General features: G+C 46.9%; 1 protein-coding gene and 1 long non-coding RNA gene across 3 annotated transcripts in view; one reads left to right on the plus strand and one right to left on the minus strand.

Moving 5' to 3' along the window:
* The window catches only part of LOC309518142, a 169,915-nt gene that overhangs the window by 26,912 nt on the left and 126,797 nt on the right, over nucleotides 1–16,206 (minus strand). The gene's annotated exons all lie outside the window — the stretch shown is intronic.
* LOC309518103 (thialysine N-epsilon-acetyltransferase-like) overlaps nucleotides 1–16,206 on the plus strand; it is a 195,170-nt gene that overhangs the window by 2,282 nt on the left and 176,682 nt on the right. The window contains exons 3-6 of one of the 2 annotated variants that reach the window (XR_014213332.1): nucleotides 919–1,002; nucleotides 1,157–1,258; nucleotides 3,566–3,606; nucleotides 4,593–6,433. Coding sequence is in view for 1 of the 2 variants with exons in the window: in XM_082197937.1 (XP_082054063.1) it covers nucleotides 919–1,002; nucleotides 1,157–1,258; nucleotides 3,566–3,606; nucleotides 4,593–4,769 (404 nt within the window). In the remaining variant the exon portion in view is untranslated. Of the gene's footprint in view, nucleotides 1–918; nucleotides 1,003–1,156; nucleotides 1,259–3,565; nucleotides 3,607–4,592; nucleotides 6,993–16,206 lie in introns of those variants that run through there. The other variant, XM_082197937.1, reaches the window with a different exon arrangement.

Consider the following 16,206-nt stretch of genomic DNA (forward strand, 5'->3'; position numbering starts at 1 on the left):
CCCGGAAAGCTGTCTGCGGACAAACGCCAGCTCTGAGCCCAGCTTCGGCTGGGGAGGGCACGATATAAATAAATTATTATTATTATTATTATTATTATTATTATTATTATTATTATAGCTCCCTTGGCCTGAACGTGATATGAGCGCTGCAACCCCAGAGTCGCCTTTGACTGGACCTAACCGTCCGGGGGTCCTTTACCTTTTACCTTTTACAGGGGTGGTTGTGCCCCCAGGGGTGATACTGGGATTACCTACAGGGGGCGCTAAGAGGCAGTTTTATTGTTGAAAGGCCGTCTCTCCTGGTCTGCCCCGCAGAGGACCTTAAGGTCCATGAATAATCATACTTTAGAGGGCCCTAAGGAAGTCAGACTATCCTCCACCAGGGCCAGGGCCTTCTCAGTGGTGGCTCCGACCTGGTGGAATGCTCTGTCCCAGGAGACCAGGGCCCTGCAGGATTTAACCTCCCTCCACTGGGCCTGTAAGACAGAGCTATTCCGCCTGGCTTTCAATTTGAATTCAGCCTGATCTTTTATTCCCCTTCCTTCCCTTCCCCTCCCCTTTTTATGAAGATTACCCGCTCTGGGATCCCACAGCTAATTCTCCCCTGGTCTCCTCGCTGGCCCAAATAGGACTAACTTAGCCAGCTAGCCCTGGTGATCACCTAATGTTTATTGGATGGATTTCCCCCCTAAATTGATTTTTGAATTCTGAATTTATTTTTATTCACCTTTTAAACTGTATTTTATGCTGCTTCTTGTTGCCAATTAAGTGTTATAATTTGTCGTTAGCCGCCCTGAGCCCGGTTTTCTGAACCTGGAAGGGCGGGGTATAAAATAAATAAATTATTTATTATTATTATTATTATTATTATTATTATTATTATTATTACTGCTCCTCCCTTCCCCGCTTCCTCCCCAGAGCTGAAGAAAGCCGGTTTTGGCGCGCAGGCCCGATACGAGTGCCTTGTGGCCGAAGTCCCCGCCGAAGAGAAAAGCAAGGAAGGTAATAAGGGGATGAGGCTCCCATCTTGCGGTGGACATGATCCGGCTCGCAGGGAGAAGCTGCTGCTGATGCAATTGAGGCGCAAATGGGTGGTCTGGAAATGCCAGCAAGGCTGAACTCCTGCGTAACGTTCTTGATTTTGCTCCACACACAGGCTACACCCTTATCGGATATACCCTCTTCTCGTACACCTATAACACCTGGAAGGGGAAGAACATCTACATGGACAATCTGTACGTCATGCCGGAATTTAGAGGTACGGATGGAGAGGTAGTGGTCGAATCCTGTCCTCATGGCGGCCAGCCGCTTTGGGAAATCCGCAGGCAGGATTCGAACGCAAGACCAGCGCTCTCTCGTCCTGTGGTTTCCAGAAATTTGCATTCAGAAGCATTACAAATAGCCACGCGGTATTTTAGCGGGGCGAAACCTTTGGGGGGGTGGCCAATTTTAGCAGTGATGGTGGGGCGGTGTTAAAAATATGTCTTCGGGTGTGCGGAATTCAAACCTTCAATTCTCTTTTGGATCGGACAACATGGGTCTCTGTGTTCGACGAAGGAGCACACAATCTGCTTCCGGAAAACCAGGAGAATTTTAATTTTACGTCCTGAAAATGTCACGTAATCGTAGAATCGTAGAGTTAGAAGGGACTAATAATAATAATAATAATAATAATAATAATAATAATGTAATGCTGTATTGTTTTTAACACGATTGGGAGCTGCTCAGAGTGGCTGGGCAAACTCAGCCAGATGGGTGGGGTATAAATAATAAATTATTAAAAATTATTAAATAATAATAATAATAATAATAATAATAATAAGCAGCAGCAGCAGCCACAACCACAACTGCAAGTATTTGGCAAACCCTTTTAACGATTTCTGTGCAATTTTACACCCGTTTACTCACCAAGCAAAACCAAATTACAACGATCTAACCAGAATATCTTTGGAATTCCCAAGTCACGTTAGAGGTTTTTAGCAGCCCCGCAATATTTCAGGTTGAAAAATTCAACGCGCACTGAAGCGGATCAAGGGTGCAGTAGCTGCTCTTGAAAAAGCCCTTTTTGTGCTTCATGATGAGTCAGGGTTTAAGACAGGGGTCAGCAAACTTTTTCAGCAGGGGGCCGGTCCACTATCCCTCAGGCCTTGTGGGGGGCCGGACTATATTTTGGGGAAAACAATAATGAACGAATTCCTATGCCCCACAAATAACCCAGAGATGCATTTTAAATAAAAGGACACGTTCTACTCATGTAAAAACACGCTGATTCCCGGACCGTCCGCAAGCCGGATTGAGAAGGCGATTGGGCCGGATCCAGCCCCCGGGCCTTAGTTTGTCCACCCATGGTTTAAAAGGGGGGGGACCCCTGACCATTAGGTCCAGTCGTGGCCGACTCTGGGGTTGTGGCGCTCATCTCGCTTTACTGGCCGAGGGAGCCGGCGTACAGCTTCTGGGTCATGTGGCCAGCAGAACTAAGCCGCTTCTGGCAAACCAGAGCAGCGCACGGAAACACCGTTTACCTTCCTGCTGGAGTGGTACCTATTTATCTACTTGCACTTTGACGTGCTTTCGAACTGCTAGGTGGGCAGGAGCAGGGACCGAGCAACGGGAGCTCACCCCATCGCGGGGATTCGAACCACCGACCTTCTGATCGGCAAGCCCTAGGCTCAGTGGTTTAGACCACAGCGCCACCCACATCCCTAAGAGAAGGAATAAAGGCAAAGGTAAAGGGACCCCTGACCATTAGGTCCAGTCGTGGCCGACTCTGGGGTTGCGGCGCTCATCTCGCTTTATTGGCTGAGGGAGCCGGCGTACAGCTTCCAGGTCATGTGGTCAGCATCACTAAGCCACTTCTGGCGAACCAGAGCAGCGCACGGAAATGCCGTTTACCTTCCCGCCAGAGGGGTACCTATTTATCTACTTGCACTTTGACGTGCTTTCGAACTGCTAGGTTGGCAGGAGCAGGGACTGAGGAACGGGAGCTCACCCCGTCACAGGGATTTGAACCGCCAACCTTCTGATCGGCAAGTCCTAGGCTCGGTGGTTTAACCTACAGCACCACCTGCATCCCCACCCATGGTTTAAGAGGCGGCAAAATGGCCGGAGCTGAGCAGGTTTGGCCAGAGCTCAGGTGAGAGGCCATCTGGGGACACCTGGCAGCGCCACTAAATACTTGCCACCTTGGGCTGTATCTTCAGAGAGAAGCGGCGGCTATAACTGCTATCAATGCAGTCACCTCAGGATGGGGAGAATCCACCTTTCCCCTGCTCAGTTTAGCATGGAATCCTAGAGATGTCGAGTTGGACTGGGACCCCCAGAGGTCATCCAGCCCAACCCGCTTTGCCATGTCGGAATCACAGCCTAAGAATCCCCGGCGGATGCCCTCTCCATTCAGAAACCTTCAGTGAAGGGGAATCTGCCGCCTTCCGAGGGCACAGAATTGTGGAATTGTCGAGTCAGGGGTCCCTCAGAGGTCATCCATCCCAACCCTCTTTCGCCACGTAGGAATCGCACCCAGAGCACACTATCCTAACAGGCTTCTTCTGGTTCTCCTTCTTCACAGGGAGGCGGATCGGGAAGGCGCTGATGGAGCAGGCGGGTGAGGTGAGTTGTGTGTTCAGGGATGGAGGAGAGGATATATTGTCTGCTTATAGCCTTTCCAACTCGTGTTAACAAGTTCCACAATTTAGCAGAGTAACATTCCCCGTTTTAAACTCGCAGTGGATGCGTTTGCTCAGGCTCGCTAAAGCCTCTAGAATAACTGTTCTGGTATTTTCCCCTTATTCCCTCCTAAAAGATAAGACACGATACAGTCGTCTATAAAAGTATAAAAGGGTTTACTCACACATCATTCTGTTCACAATTGGATCCCAGAAGGCAGACTTAGCTTAGAAAAGTAAGATATATACCTGGAAACTATCTCATAAGGAGACAGTCCCTTTGTCCTCTCTTGGCTGGAAAGTTCCCATTGCCAAACCCTCGTATTTATGGGATCGCCTCTCCTGCTCTGCCCCACAGAAGACCTTAAGGTCCATGAATAATCATAGTTTAGAGGTCCCGGGCCCTAAGGAAGTCAGACTATCCTTCCCCAGGGCCAGGGCCTTCTCAGTGGTGGCTCCGACCTGGTGGAATGCTCCGTCCCAGGAGACCAGGGCCCTGCAGGATTTAACCTCCTTCCGCAGGGCCTGTAAGACAGAGCTATTCCGCCTGGTCTTTAATTAGAATCCAGCCTGATCTTTGATTCCTCTTCCTTCCCTTTTTATGAAGATCACCCGCTCTGAGACCCCACAGCTAATTCTCCCCTGGTCTCATCGCTGGCCCAAGTAGGACCAATTCAGCCAGCTGGCCCTGGGGATTATCTAATGCTTATTTCCCCTAAACTGATTTTTGAATTTTATTGTTATTCATGTTTTTATACTGTATTTTATGCTGCTTTTAGAATTAAGTGTTATACATTCGTTGTTAGCCGCCTTGAGCCCGGTATTTGAACTGGGAAGGGCGGAGTATAAATAAATAAATAAATAAATAAATAAATAATAATAATAATAATTATTATTATTAATTCCCTCCCCTTCTCCCTGCCACCTCAGCTTGCCTGGCGCCAAGGCTTCAGCCAACTCCGGATGCACGTTTCCTCCCAGAAGGCGGACGTCCTGAGCTTCCTCGAGAGGAGGGGAGGCGAAAACCTGACCGAGAAGGACGGCTGGCACCTCCTACGTTTCCCCAACGAGGCCCTGAGGAGGCTGGCAGCTGAGAAGAGATTCTAGCGGGCTCTGGGTTCGAATCCTACCCTCCACCCCTAGGCTATTGGACGGGGCACGTTTTGTGGTTGGAGAGGGGTGGATGGATAGCCCGTGATGCAGAGGCAGCAAAATCGAGTGCGGAGAAGGAGTTTGGGCAAGAGGAGAAGAGTCACAGGATCACAGGAGGGACCCCCTGCGGCCATCTAGACCAACCCCATGCAATGCCAGGGTTGTTGCAAAATAAATAAACAAATAAATAAATTAGTCTGCGAAGAAGCCTGAAGAAATTTTCTGATGAATCTGCAGCCTTGTTCTTGCCTCTGGTGATGCTTTCGCCCTTCTTCTTTTAAAAAAGAAATATTTATTTGGTTTTCCAAATTAAGATTTTTACAATCGCATATCCAGCATACATCATAAAAACAAGATTCGAAAGAATATCTCCTCCTCTCCTTTGTGGATCCTATTGTCGGCCATTTACTCCTCCATCTTTTATAAGACCTCTCACGATCTTGATTTATCAGCTACTTTAAAACGAGGCTGCATTTTAAATTGCATTTTAACCTGTATTTTAATTTTCTTCTCTTTTCTTTGGCCGGGGAGGGCGGGGTATAAATAAAATTTATTATTATTATTATTATTATTATTATTAATCAAATCTTTTACATCTCCATTATAATCCAAAATTCACCAAGTGTTATTCCAGTCCCACTAATGATTTAAACTGTTTACAATGACCCCCCCTCCAGATAAATTGTAATTTCCCCCCATTCCTTATTAAAAATTTTAGATTTCTGGATTTTGGATTCTTCTGGTCATTTTTTGCCATCTCTGCATAATCGGTCGACTTACTCTGCCATTCTGGTCAGGACTTAATTTTCTTCCCATCTCTGGTCTCTTCTATTCAGGTCTAGCTAGCTGGTTGCTACAGGATTTAATTTCCACGCATGTGTGAAGCCAAGGGGAGGGAATACCTCTGTGTAAACCTGTGCAAGTTTATAGACCTGCGGGACTCTGCTTTTGTGGGCCGATAAAGTTAAAAAGCTGTGCCGCAGCCGGCGATTTGGAGAAAAATCCAGTACAGGAGGGAGGGAGTTTAAGATTAACCAGGGCAAAATATTCCTCTTTTTAAAAATATAATTTTTATTAAGTTTTCCATATTTCATTACATTTCAGTATCAAAAAAATCACAAAATTCATAACTTAAAGCATTGTTTAAATAAAGTATCTGCCTCCTTCCTTCCCTCTAACAGACTTCCATATCACTTTACCAATTTCTTCACATTCCTATATTCACTTTTTTTTACCTTATATCAATCTTTTAGCAATCACCTTCTTATAATCAAATCAGCTCCTTAATTTCCCATTACCAAACATTTCAACTCAGACCTACAAACGTTTCCAACTGTTTACAATTCTCTTTCATATAAAGTATAAATTTGCCCCAGTCCTTTGGAAACAGTTCATCACGGCGATTCTGAATCCACATATTCGACCATCTTTACTTGCCAATCTTCTAATGTGGGGAGTTCTTGCTCAGGGCAAAATATTACTGCATTGGAGTGGGTTGGTATGGATGACCCTCAGGTGTCCCTTCCGACTCTAGAATTCTGCGATTCGATGATTTACAATGCCACCCAATTTCTGCTTAAAAATAAAGAGCAGTTCACTTATTAGCTAAAATGTATAAAGTTAGCAATAAACGTTGGAAATGCAAAGAAAAAGAGGGAACATTTTATCATATGTGGTGGGAATGTAAAAAGGTGGGAAACTTCTGGGAGATGATATATAATGAGATGAAAAAAATGTTGAAATATATATTTATTAAGAAACCAGAAGCATTTTTACTTGGCACTGTAGGAGATGATATAAACAGAAAGGGTTGTAAGTTGTTTTTATATGCAATGACGGCAGCAAGAATATTATTGGCACAAAAATGGAAGCAAGAAGAATTACCGACAAAAGAAGAATGGAGGATGAAAATGATAGACTAAGCAGAACTGGATAAACTAACCGGAAGAATTCGAAACCTGCGGGACCAGAGATTCACAGAAGACTGGTGTGAATTTATGGACTATTTGAAAAGTAATTGTGATGACCAGATTACGTTTGTAGGTTTGCAAGAAGTTTTGTGAGGTAAATTATTTGAATTATTGCAAAAATGGTTAAAGAGGTGGATTGTGAGTTAAGATAATTAAAGGCAACAGGAATTTAAGAAATGCAGAAGAAATGATAAAAATAGTGGATCATCAGAGGTGCTGATGGAAGTCCGAAAAGACTGTATAAGATGTGAAGTTCTGTGGAATGTATAATAATTGGTATGTTTAAATTAATAAAAATTATATATATAAAAATAAAGAGCGGTTGTCTGCAGAGCATGTGCAGAGCAGTTTTCCCTCTCGGTCACCAAGCTGCCAGAACCAGGACGTACAATTCTGGGATGGAAAGAAAGAAGTGGCCTCGTGTTTCAGGTTAAAAATTTGCCGTTTGGGAGAGAGCCAGTTTCTTGGGGCGCCTTTAAGTCTCCAGGCCAAAGGGGAAGAAGACGAGTCCTTGAGCTTCCAGGCCGGTTTGTTATTGAACAGAAAGGGTACAGGCGAAAACGCCGAACTAATATTTAACCCGAAGCGGGTGCCCTTTGGCATTGAAGCGCCATGTGAAACCTCCTAATTGCTCTTACGCCAACCGGCGCAGTGGTGAAGACAAAGAATCACGGAACCGTAGAATTGGAAAAGCACCCAGCGGTCATCTAGCTGAACCCCATATTTTCTTCTGTTATAGGAATCCTGAGGTCTCAAATATAGAGTAAATGTTGATAATTGCACAAAGTAAACACACATACGTAAATATATGACCCACACGTCTAAAATAGCACAGGAGAGCAATCCGAAAATCATCTTTGCTCTCGTAAAGATTATAAATATTTCCTTAACCCGCCTTGCCTGAGAACAGGTAGGCAGACAGCGATCAGGGGCAGTTCCTGAAGGAATTTCGCTCCTATATCTATAAACCTCCTTTGTATTGTTGCAGGAATTTATGTACAGGTTGGGGGGGTGTTTGCCCCTCCAGCAGATATCACGCACCTGCAGCCCACTACCAAAACCAGCACAATCGCTTTTGTGACTTTTGTGATTTGTCCCCACAAAACACTTCGTCGCAGTTTCTTCCTGTCTATTCAAAGGGCCTTTGCTGCACAATACCAAATGTAAGAATTCACTGATCAATGTATCTCTGTACTGGCTCACTGGGAAAACTTCAGAAATTCATATAGACCTGTGAGCTCAGCTCCTCAGCAGCCCCTCTGCCTGAGAGATAATCCCTGGCATCCTGCTACCTGAGTGCCATTCCAGAAGTAACAAACCCAGATGAAGGCAAAACACTTGATGGGTGTTTGGTGGAGGGCAAGGGGAACCATGGGGCAGGGTCCAGGATGCACAGATTCCTGCCACCAGACCTCCCCTTTCATGATGTAACCATGATGTAGTTTGGGGGGTGTAGCATGGGGATGAGCAGCTAATAAAAGTTTGGGTTCTCTTTTGTTCGGGGCTTCCATCTTGTTTCACCTGCTGGCAGGTGGGAGTCCTGTCGCGACAGTCTTCAATAAAGACCATGGCCGCCTCCTGTGGGAGGGAGTTCCACAGGTCAACGACACGCTGCGCGAAGGACTTTCTGCAGCCAAAAGAGGATGATGTCGAAACCTTTTACCTTCTTGCTGCCTGACTCGCGACTGAACTCTGCAAGCCTCAAAAGCCCTTTGAAATTTCCCCCTTTTTGCTGTTTGAAGAGCTGGCGGGGGGAAGTATCTGCAGCGAAGGATTGAAAAACGAAGTCTCAGAGTCATCAAAAACGTACAGCCAGGAGAAGCCGACCGGTGCATGCTGGCAGGGGAAAGAATCTGAATTATCTTTCCCCTTCAGATGTTCTGCCCCTTTAGCCGAATCTTTTTATTTCAACTGGCAAGGCTGGATATTCGTTTTCCAAATCACTGGGGAGGAAAAACCTATTTCAGATCGACACAGCTGGAGACTGTTAGCTGTGGACACACACCATTCCTTGAAAGACATTCAAAGCACACACACACACAGAAATAATCTCAGGGAACTGCAATTCATCGCTCACAGTTCCCCACGCTCTGAGCAAACTACATTTTCCAGGATCCGTGGGGTGTGGGCTTCAAATGTGATTTTAAGCAGCCGTACCCAGCTGCTCTGATGTTAAGGCTTAAGAACACGATAAAGGTAAAGACACCCCTGACCATTAGGTCCAGTCGTGACCGACTCTGGGGTTGCGGCGCTCATCTCACTTTATTGGCCGAGGGAGCCGGCGTACAGCTTCCATGTCATGTGGTCAGCAGGACTAAGCCGCTTCTGGCGAACCAGAGCAGCACACGGAAACGCCGTTTACCTTCCTGCCGGAGCGGTACCTATTTATCTACTTGCACTTTGAGGTGCTTTCGAACTGCTAGGTTGGCAGGAGCAGGGACCAAGCAACGGGAGCTCACCCCGTCATTGTGGGGATTCGAACCGCTGACCTTCTGATTGGCAAGCCCTAGACTCTGTGGTTTAACCCACACCGCCACCTGCGTCCCCTAAGAACATGACAGACATCAATAAAAACATGGCATGGTGTGGAGAAAAAGTCTTTCTTCAGGCAGCGTTGAGTTAAACTATGGAACTACCTGCCACTGGAAGCAGTGACCTGGGTGGCTTTAACAGAAGATTAATTGCAAATTAACGAAGAGGGGAGCTATCGGTGGCTGCCAGATGGGCCCAATGGCCGGATTCTCGGTCCAGTAGACCTGAAGGAGGGTCTTCACCCCCCATTGTTCTGCCCTGAGGTCCAGCTCCGAGGGCCTTCCTGCGGTTCCCTCCCTGCGAGAAGCCAAGTTACAGGGAACCAGGCAGAGGGCCTTCTCGGTGGTGGCGCCCACCCTGTGGAACGCCCTCCCACCAGATGTCAAAGAGAACAACTACTACCAGACTTTTAGAAGACATCTAAAGGCAGCCCTGTTTAGGGAAGCTTTTAATGTTTAATAGGTTATTGTATTTTAGTGTTCTGTTGGAAGCCGCCCAGAGTGGCTGGGGAAACCCAGCCAGATGGGTGGGGGTATAAATAATAAATTATTATTATTATTATTATTATTATTATTATTATTATTATTATCCTGCGGGCTCTTCTCAGGTCAGGAAGGAGTTAGCTATTCATGGAGGAGGGGGCTTGCGATGGCAACTAGCCAGTACGGCTGTGCTCTGCCCGCCACAGTCGGAATAATAATAATAATAATAATAATAATAATAATAATAATAATAATAATTCATTTATATCCTGTCCTCCCCAGCCAAAGCCAGGCTCAGAGCGGCTAACAACAATAAAAATAACACAGCATTCTAAAACCAATTCATTTTGCTGCTCAATCTCAGTTGCTAGAAACTGCAGGAGCGGCGAATGGGTCTTGCGTTCGAATCCTGCTTGCAGGTTTTCTCCATAACGGGCACCTGCTTGGCCACTGTGATAACAGGCCGTCGGCCTCATCCGGCAAGCGCTTCGTACGTTTCCCCCGAATTGTGTTCCTTGCCGTCGGAGAGGAAGAGAGAGATATTGGGGGTGGGCCATTAAATGCAAAGTTAATAGGCCGGGCGCGACTCCCGAATTCAAATTCTGCTCCGATGATCGTGCTGAGTCTATTTGCTTAACTGATCCACAGCCGTGCACATCACACAGACTAAATACACAGACGTGTGTTTGCTTATAATGCATAATTTGCTGCACCGGCAAATTACCAAGCGTCTCAGCAGAGAGGAAGGGAAGGGAAAGAGAGACTCAAGGCAGGTGTAGCGGGCAGGTGAGACCCCCTTCTCACCTGAAGCACGAGGGGCGGCTACAGGCAGCAACCTGTTTTGCGGAGGTAGGATTTCCTGCCAAAGGTTCCCCGGGGATTCAGTGTCTCGCATTCAGGGCTTGATGCCGAGCCCTGCAAGTTAGGAAGGCTACTGTTGTCGTTGTTGTTGAGTCGTTTAGTCGTGTCCACCTCTTCGTGACCCCCTGGACCAGAGCACGCTAGGCATTCCTGTCTTCCACTGCCTCCCGCAGTTTGGTCAAACTCATGCTGGTAGCTTCGAGAACACTGTCCCACCATCTCGTTCTCTGTCATCCCCTTCTCCTTGCGCCCTCCATCTTTCCCAACATCAGGGTCTTTCCCAGGGAGTCTTCTCTTCTCATGAGGTGGCCAAAGTCTTGGAGCCTCAGCTTCAGGATCTGTCCTTCCAGTGAGCACTCAGAGCTGATTTCCTTCAGAATGGATTGGTTGGATCTTCTTGCAGTCCATGGGACTCTCAAGAGTCTCCTCCAGCACCAGAATTCAAAAGCATCCATTCTTCGGCCATCAGCCTTCTTTATGGTCCAGCTCTCACTTCCATACATCGCTACAGTACTGGGAAAACCAGAGCTTTAAAGATTAACAAAAGCTACATCAAAGCTACCTCCTTATTTTTATGTACCCAGGATGCCTGGTAAGCAACTGGTCTGTGTTAGTTACAGATAGGTAGCCGTGTTGGTCTGCCATAGTCAAAATAAAAAAATTCCCTCCAGTAGCACCTTAAAGAGAGACGTGGTCTGAACAAAGACATTGGATTCTTATCTCATTATACATGACTAAGCCATTTTTCACCTTCTCACCCCTTGCCTTTTCCTGTAAGACCTATTGCAGTCGTTAAGAGTTGTCAACAGGCTCATCTCAGCTATCTGCCAATCTCCCATTCCCACCACCCTTCTGAGTAATACCCCTCCCCACCTTCTCACTATATAGAAGGATCTGGCAACTTCTGTTTCAGTGTATCTGAAGAAGTGTGCATGCACACGAAAGCTCATACCAAGAACTAACTTAGTTGGTCTTTAAGGTGCTACTGGAAGGAATTTTTTTATTTTGGTCTGTGTTAGAATGCTTTACATCCAGGGCTTTATTTTGGCTAGGAGAGTAGGGTTGCCAGCCCTGAAATCTCTAGGTTTGCCTGGAACTTGTGGGGTTCAGGTGGGATTGCTATGAGGAATTATGAAAAATGAAGCAAGCCATTGTGTCAGGGATGAAAGCATTGTGTTGACTGGGTTGATTCATTGACAATCATTTCTGATCAAATCCCACAAGCCTCTCCACCTCTGGCAATTCTCTACACCTGACAGGCACGTATAAGCATTCTGAAAGACAGACTGGTTGCTTCACCAGGCAACCTGAGCCATAAAGATAGGAGGTAACTTTGATGTAGTTTGTTAATCTTTAGGTAGATCTTAAGCGACGCGGGTGGCGCTGTGGGTTAAACCACAGAGCCTAGGACTTGCCAATCAGAAGGTCGGCGGTTCGAATCCCCGCGACGGGGTGAGCTCCCATTGCTTGGTCCCTGCTCCTGCCAACCTAGCAGTTTGAAAGCACCTCAAAGTGCAAATAGATAAATAGGTACCACTCCGGTGGGAAGGTAAACAGCGTTTCTGTGCGCTGCTCTGGTTTGCTAGAAGCGGCTTCGTCCTGCTGGCCACATGACCCGGAAGCTGTACACCGGTTCCCTCGGCCAGTAAAGCGAGATGAGCGCCACAACCCCAGAGTCGGTCACGACTGGACCTAATGGTCAGGGGTCCCTTTACCCTTTACCTTTAAGGGCCAGGAAGAGAGTTCACAAGATGGTAAATACTTTTTCCTTGCCATCCTTCCTTTCCTGCCTGCTTATGATGGCCGGGGTTTGCTAAATGCATTCCTCCTTGATTCCTGTTTTATTTAGCCTGAACATGTATGCAGATCTAACTTTCATAGAATCATAGAATCATAGAGTTGGAAGAGACCACAAGGGCCATCGAGTCCAACCCCCTGCCAAGCAGGAAACACCATTAGAGCACTCCTGACATATGGTTGTCAAGCCTCTGCTTAAAGACCTCCAAAGTAGGAGACTCCACCACACTCCTTGGCAGCAAATTCCACTGTCAAACAGCTCTTACTGTCAGGAAGTTCTTCCTAATGTTTAGGTGGAATCTTCTTTCTTGTAGTTTGGATCCATTGCTCCGTGTCAGCTTCTCTGGAGCAGCAGAAAACAACCTTTCTCCCTCCTCTATGTGACATCCTTTTCTATATTTGAACATGGCTATCATATCACCCCTTAACCTCCTCTTCTCCAGGCTAAACATGCCCAGCTCCCTTAGCCGTTCCTCATAAGGCATCGTTTCCAGGCCTTGGACCATTTGGGTTGCCCTCCTCTGGACACGTTCCAGTTTGTCAGTGTCCTTCTTGAACTGTGGTGCCCAGAACTGGACACAGTACTCCAGGTGAGGTCTGACCAGAGCAGAATACAGTGGCACTATTACTTCCCTTGATCTAGATGCTATACTCCTATTGATGCAGCCCAGAATTGCATTGGCTTTTTTAGCTGCCGCGTCACACTGTTGGCTCATGTCAAGTTTGTGGTCAACCAAGACTCCTAGATCCTTTTCACATGTACTGCTCTCAAGCCAGGTGTCACCCATCTTGTATTTGTGCCTCTCATTTTTTTTGCCCAAGTGCAAAACTTTGTCCCACGTGGTTTTTTTTGAAATGCTCAGTGGACATCTGATTGGTTCTTACAAGCGCTGTGTTATAAGTTCTTTTGTTAATAAAAGGGAGCTGGGCTAGGGTGTGGCAGATTATTACAGTGGTACCTCGGGTTAAGAACTTAATTCGTTCCGGAGGTCCGTACTTAACCTGAAACTGTTCTTAACCTGTTCTTAACCTGAAGCACCACTTTAGCTAATGGGGCCTCCTGCTGCCACTGCGCTGCCAGAGCACGATTTCTCCAACGGACAGAGGGATGGCTTGGATTTCCAGGTATGCAATATCACCTTTAATCATAGACGTAGGGTTCAAAGAGACTCCCTAAGGGTACACAGTGGTTACATACGCTTCAGGTTACAGACTCCGCTAACCCAGAAATAGTGCTTCAGGTTCAGAACTTTGCTTCAGGATGAGAACAGAAATCGTGCTCCGGCAGCAGCGGGAGGCCCCATTAGCTAAAGTGGTGCTTCAGGTTCAGAACAGTTTCAGGTTAAGGACGTACCTCGGGAACGAATTAAGTACTTAACCTGAGGTACCACTGTATAAATTTAATAAATAATATACAGTGGTGCCTCGCAAGACGAAAATAATCCGTTCTGTGATTCTCTCCGTCTAGCGGTTTTTTCGTCTTGTGAAGCAAGCCCATTGCCGGATTAGAGGATTAGCGCTCTTAGCGGCTTTTAGCGGCTTATCTGCTGATCGGATCAGCTGATAAGCGGCTTAGCGGCTTAGAAAAAGGGGGGGGGAGGAAAAAAACCCAGCAGGAACTCGCAAGACATTGTCGTCTTGCGAAGCAAGCCCATAGGAAATTCGTTTTGCGAAGCACCTCCAAAACGGAAAACTCTTTCGTCTAGCGAGTTTTCCGTCTTGCGAGGCATTCGTCTTGCGGGGCACCACTGTAAATATAAATATCCAGTCTGACCCCCTGCAAAACACACACACACCCAAAGCCGGTTGCAGGCTTCAGCCCTGCAGGGGCTACCTGCGAATCCTGTGACATCACCCTGTCCAGCTGTCCTGTTTCTACCGGGACATCCCAGAATTACAGAAGCCGCCTTGATTTCTGATTCCGTCCCGGGATGTCCCAGAATTTCAGCCACGGGGTGGCGCAAAAAACGCGCTGCACCTTCCCTGTGTAGGGGGCAAAGACAAAAGGAGAGCCGAGCATGTGCAGAGCGCCTTTCTCCACCTCAGAGGTAACAGGTGGACATCTATCCTTAGCTGTGGTTCCTGCACTGCAGTGGGTTGGGCTAGATGACTTTTGGGGGGTCCCTTCCACTGAGTAACCAGGAGCGTCCGGCGGAAAGGGAATAATTAAGTGCTCCGTTAATTAACCTTTTCTCAGGTCTCTCGGCCAACCTTGCTCTGGAAGGGAAAAGCTGAGATCAGCAGCTGCCAATGCGGTTTAGTCTTTAACAAGGTGGTGGTGGCAACTCTGAACCCCCCCCCCACTAATCTTTAACCTGGATCCGTCCCTTTGGCATCTAGATTTCTCCTTGCGATGCTCCCCCAAAGGCCAAGCCCAGGTGTCCTTCAAGCCAGGAGTGGGGCAGGGGGTTATCGGCAGGCCCCGTCCCCCAGTCTCTTAAATTCCTCTTGAGTCTCTGATGGACTACATGGAATTGGCAGAAATGACCGGCAGAATCCGTGACCAGGGAGAAGAGTAGGCGGAAGAAGACTGGAAGAAATTTAAAGACTATTTACAGAAATACTGTAAAATTAAGGAATGTTAAAATGATGTCGGATGGAAACTAAGTGATATTGGTAAAAAGATTATCAAGAATATGTAAATATGGATTGGCAATGGTTATAAACACATGGTTATGATAGGTTAAGATACTGAGTAAAGATAAATGACAGAGGGTAAGGATTTGCTGAATTAAATATCTGAACTGGAATACAAAAAGGGAGGTGTGAGGAGGTCAGGAAACTAGTAAATGAAGTATAAGTTATGAAATTATCGATCTTTTTCTTTTCTTTTTTCTTTTTGTTAACTGTTTTCTATTTTGTATTTGTCATGTGTTCTGTTTTTGTACTTTTGTAGTTTTTTCCCTTTTTTTTCCTTTTTAACGTTCTTTTTTGTTCTTATTTGTTAAGTCTAAACTTTGAAACTTTTTAATGTTTGTAAAATCTCAATAAATATTATTTAAAAAAAATTAAATTCCTCTTGAGTCTCAGGACAGAGTTTTATTATTCATTTCTTTATTTGATGCTTTTATATCCCACCGTTTCCCTGCAAGGAGCTCAAGCTTCTCCCTCCCCTCCTCATTTAATCCCCACAACAATCTTGCGAGGTCCGCTAGGCTGAGAAAGGCAGCGGCTGGACAAAGGTCACCCAGTCAGAATCCCAGTGGGGGTGTGGCTTGAGGAGAGGGCGGGGCCTGTGAAATGTGAGTGGGGGTGGCTTGAGGAGAGGGTGTGGCTTTTGGAATCCCAGTGGGTGTGGCTTGAGGAAGGGCGGGGCCTGTGAAATCTGAGTGGGAGTGGCTTGAGGAGAGGGCGGGGCCTGGTAGAGTCCCAGTGGGTGTGGCTTGATGAGAGGGCAGGGCCTTGTGGAGCCCCAGTGGGTGTGGCTTGGGGAGAGGACGGGGCCTTGTAGAGTCCCAGTGGGTGTGGCTTGAGGAGAGGATGTGCCCTTGTGGAATCCCAGTGAGGGCGTGGCTTGAGGAGAGGGCGCGGCCTTTTGGAATCCCAGTGGGTGTGGCTTGAGGAGAGGGCGTGGCCTTTTGGAATCCCAGTGGGTGTGGCTTGAGGAAGGGCGGGGCCTGTGAAATCCAAGTGGGAGTGGCTTGAGGAGAGGGCGGGGCCTGGTAGAGTCCCAGTGGGTGTGGCTTGATGAGAGGGCAGGGCCTTGTGGAGCCCCAGTGGGTGTGGCTTGGGGAGAGGGCGGGGCCTTGT

Source organism: Podarcis vaucheri (genome assembly GCF_965113315.1).
Source record: "Podarcis vaucheri genome assembly, chromosome: 13".
NCBI classification, from domain to species: domain Eukaryota; kingdom Metazoa; phylum Chordata; class Lepidosauria; order Squamata; family Lacertidae; genus Podarcis; species Podarcis vaucheri.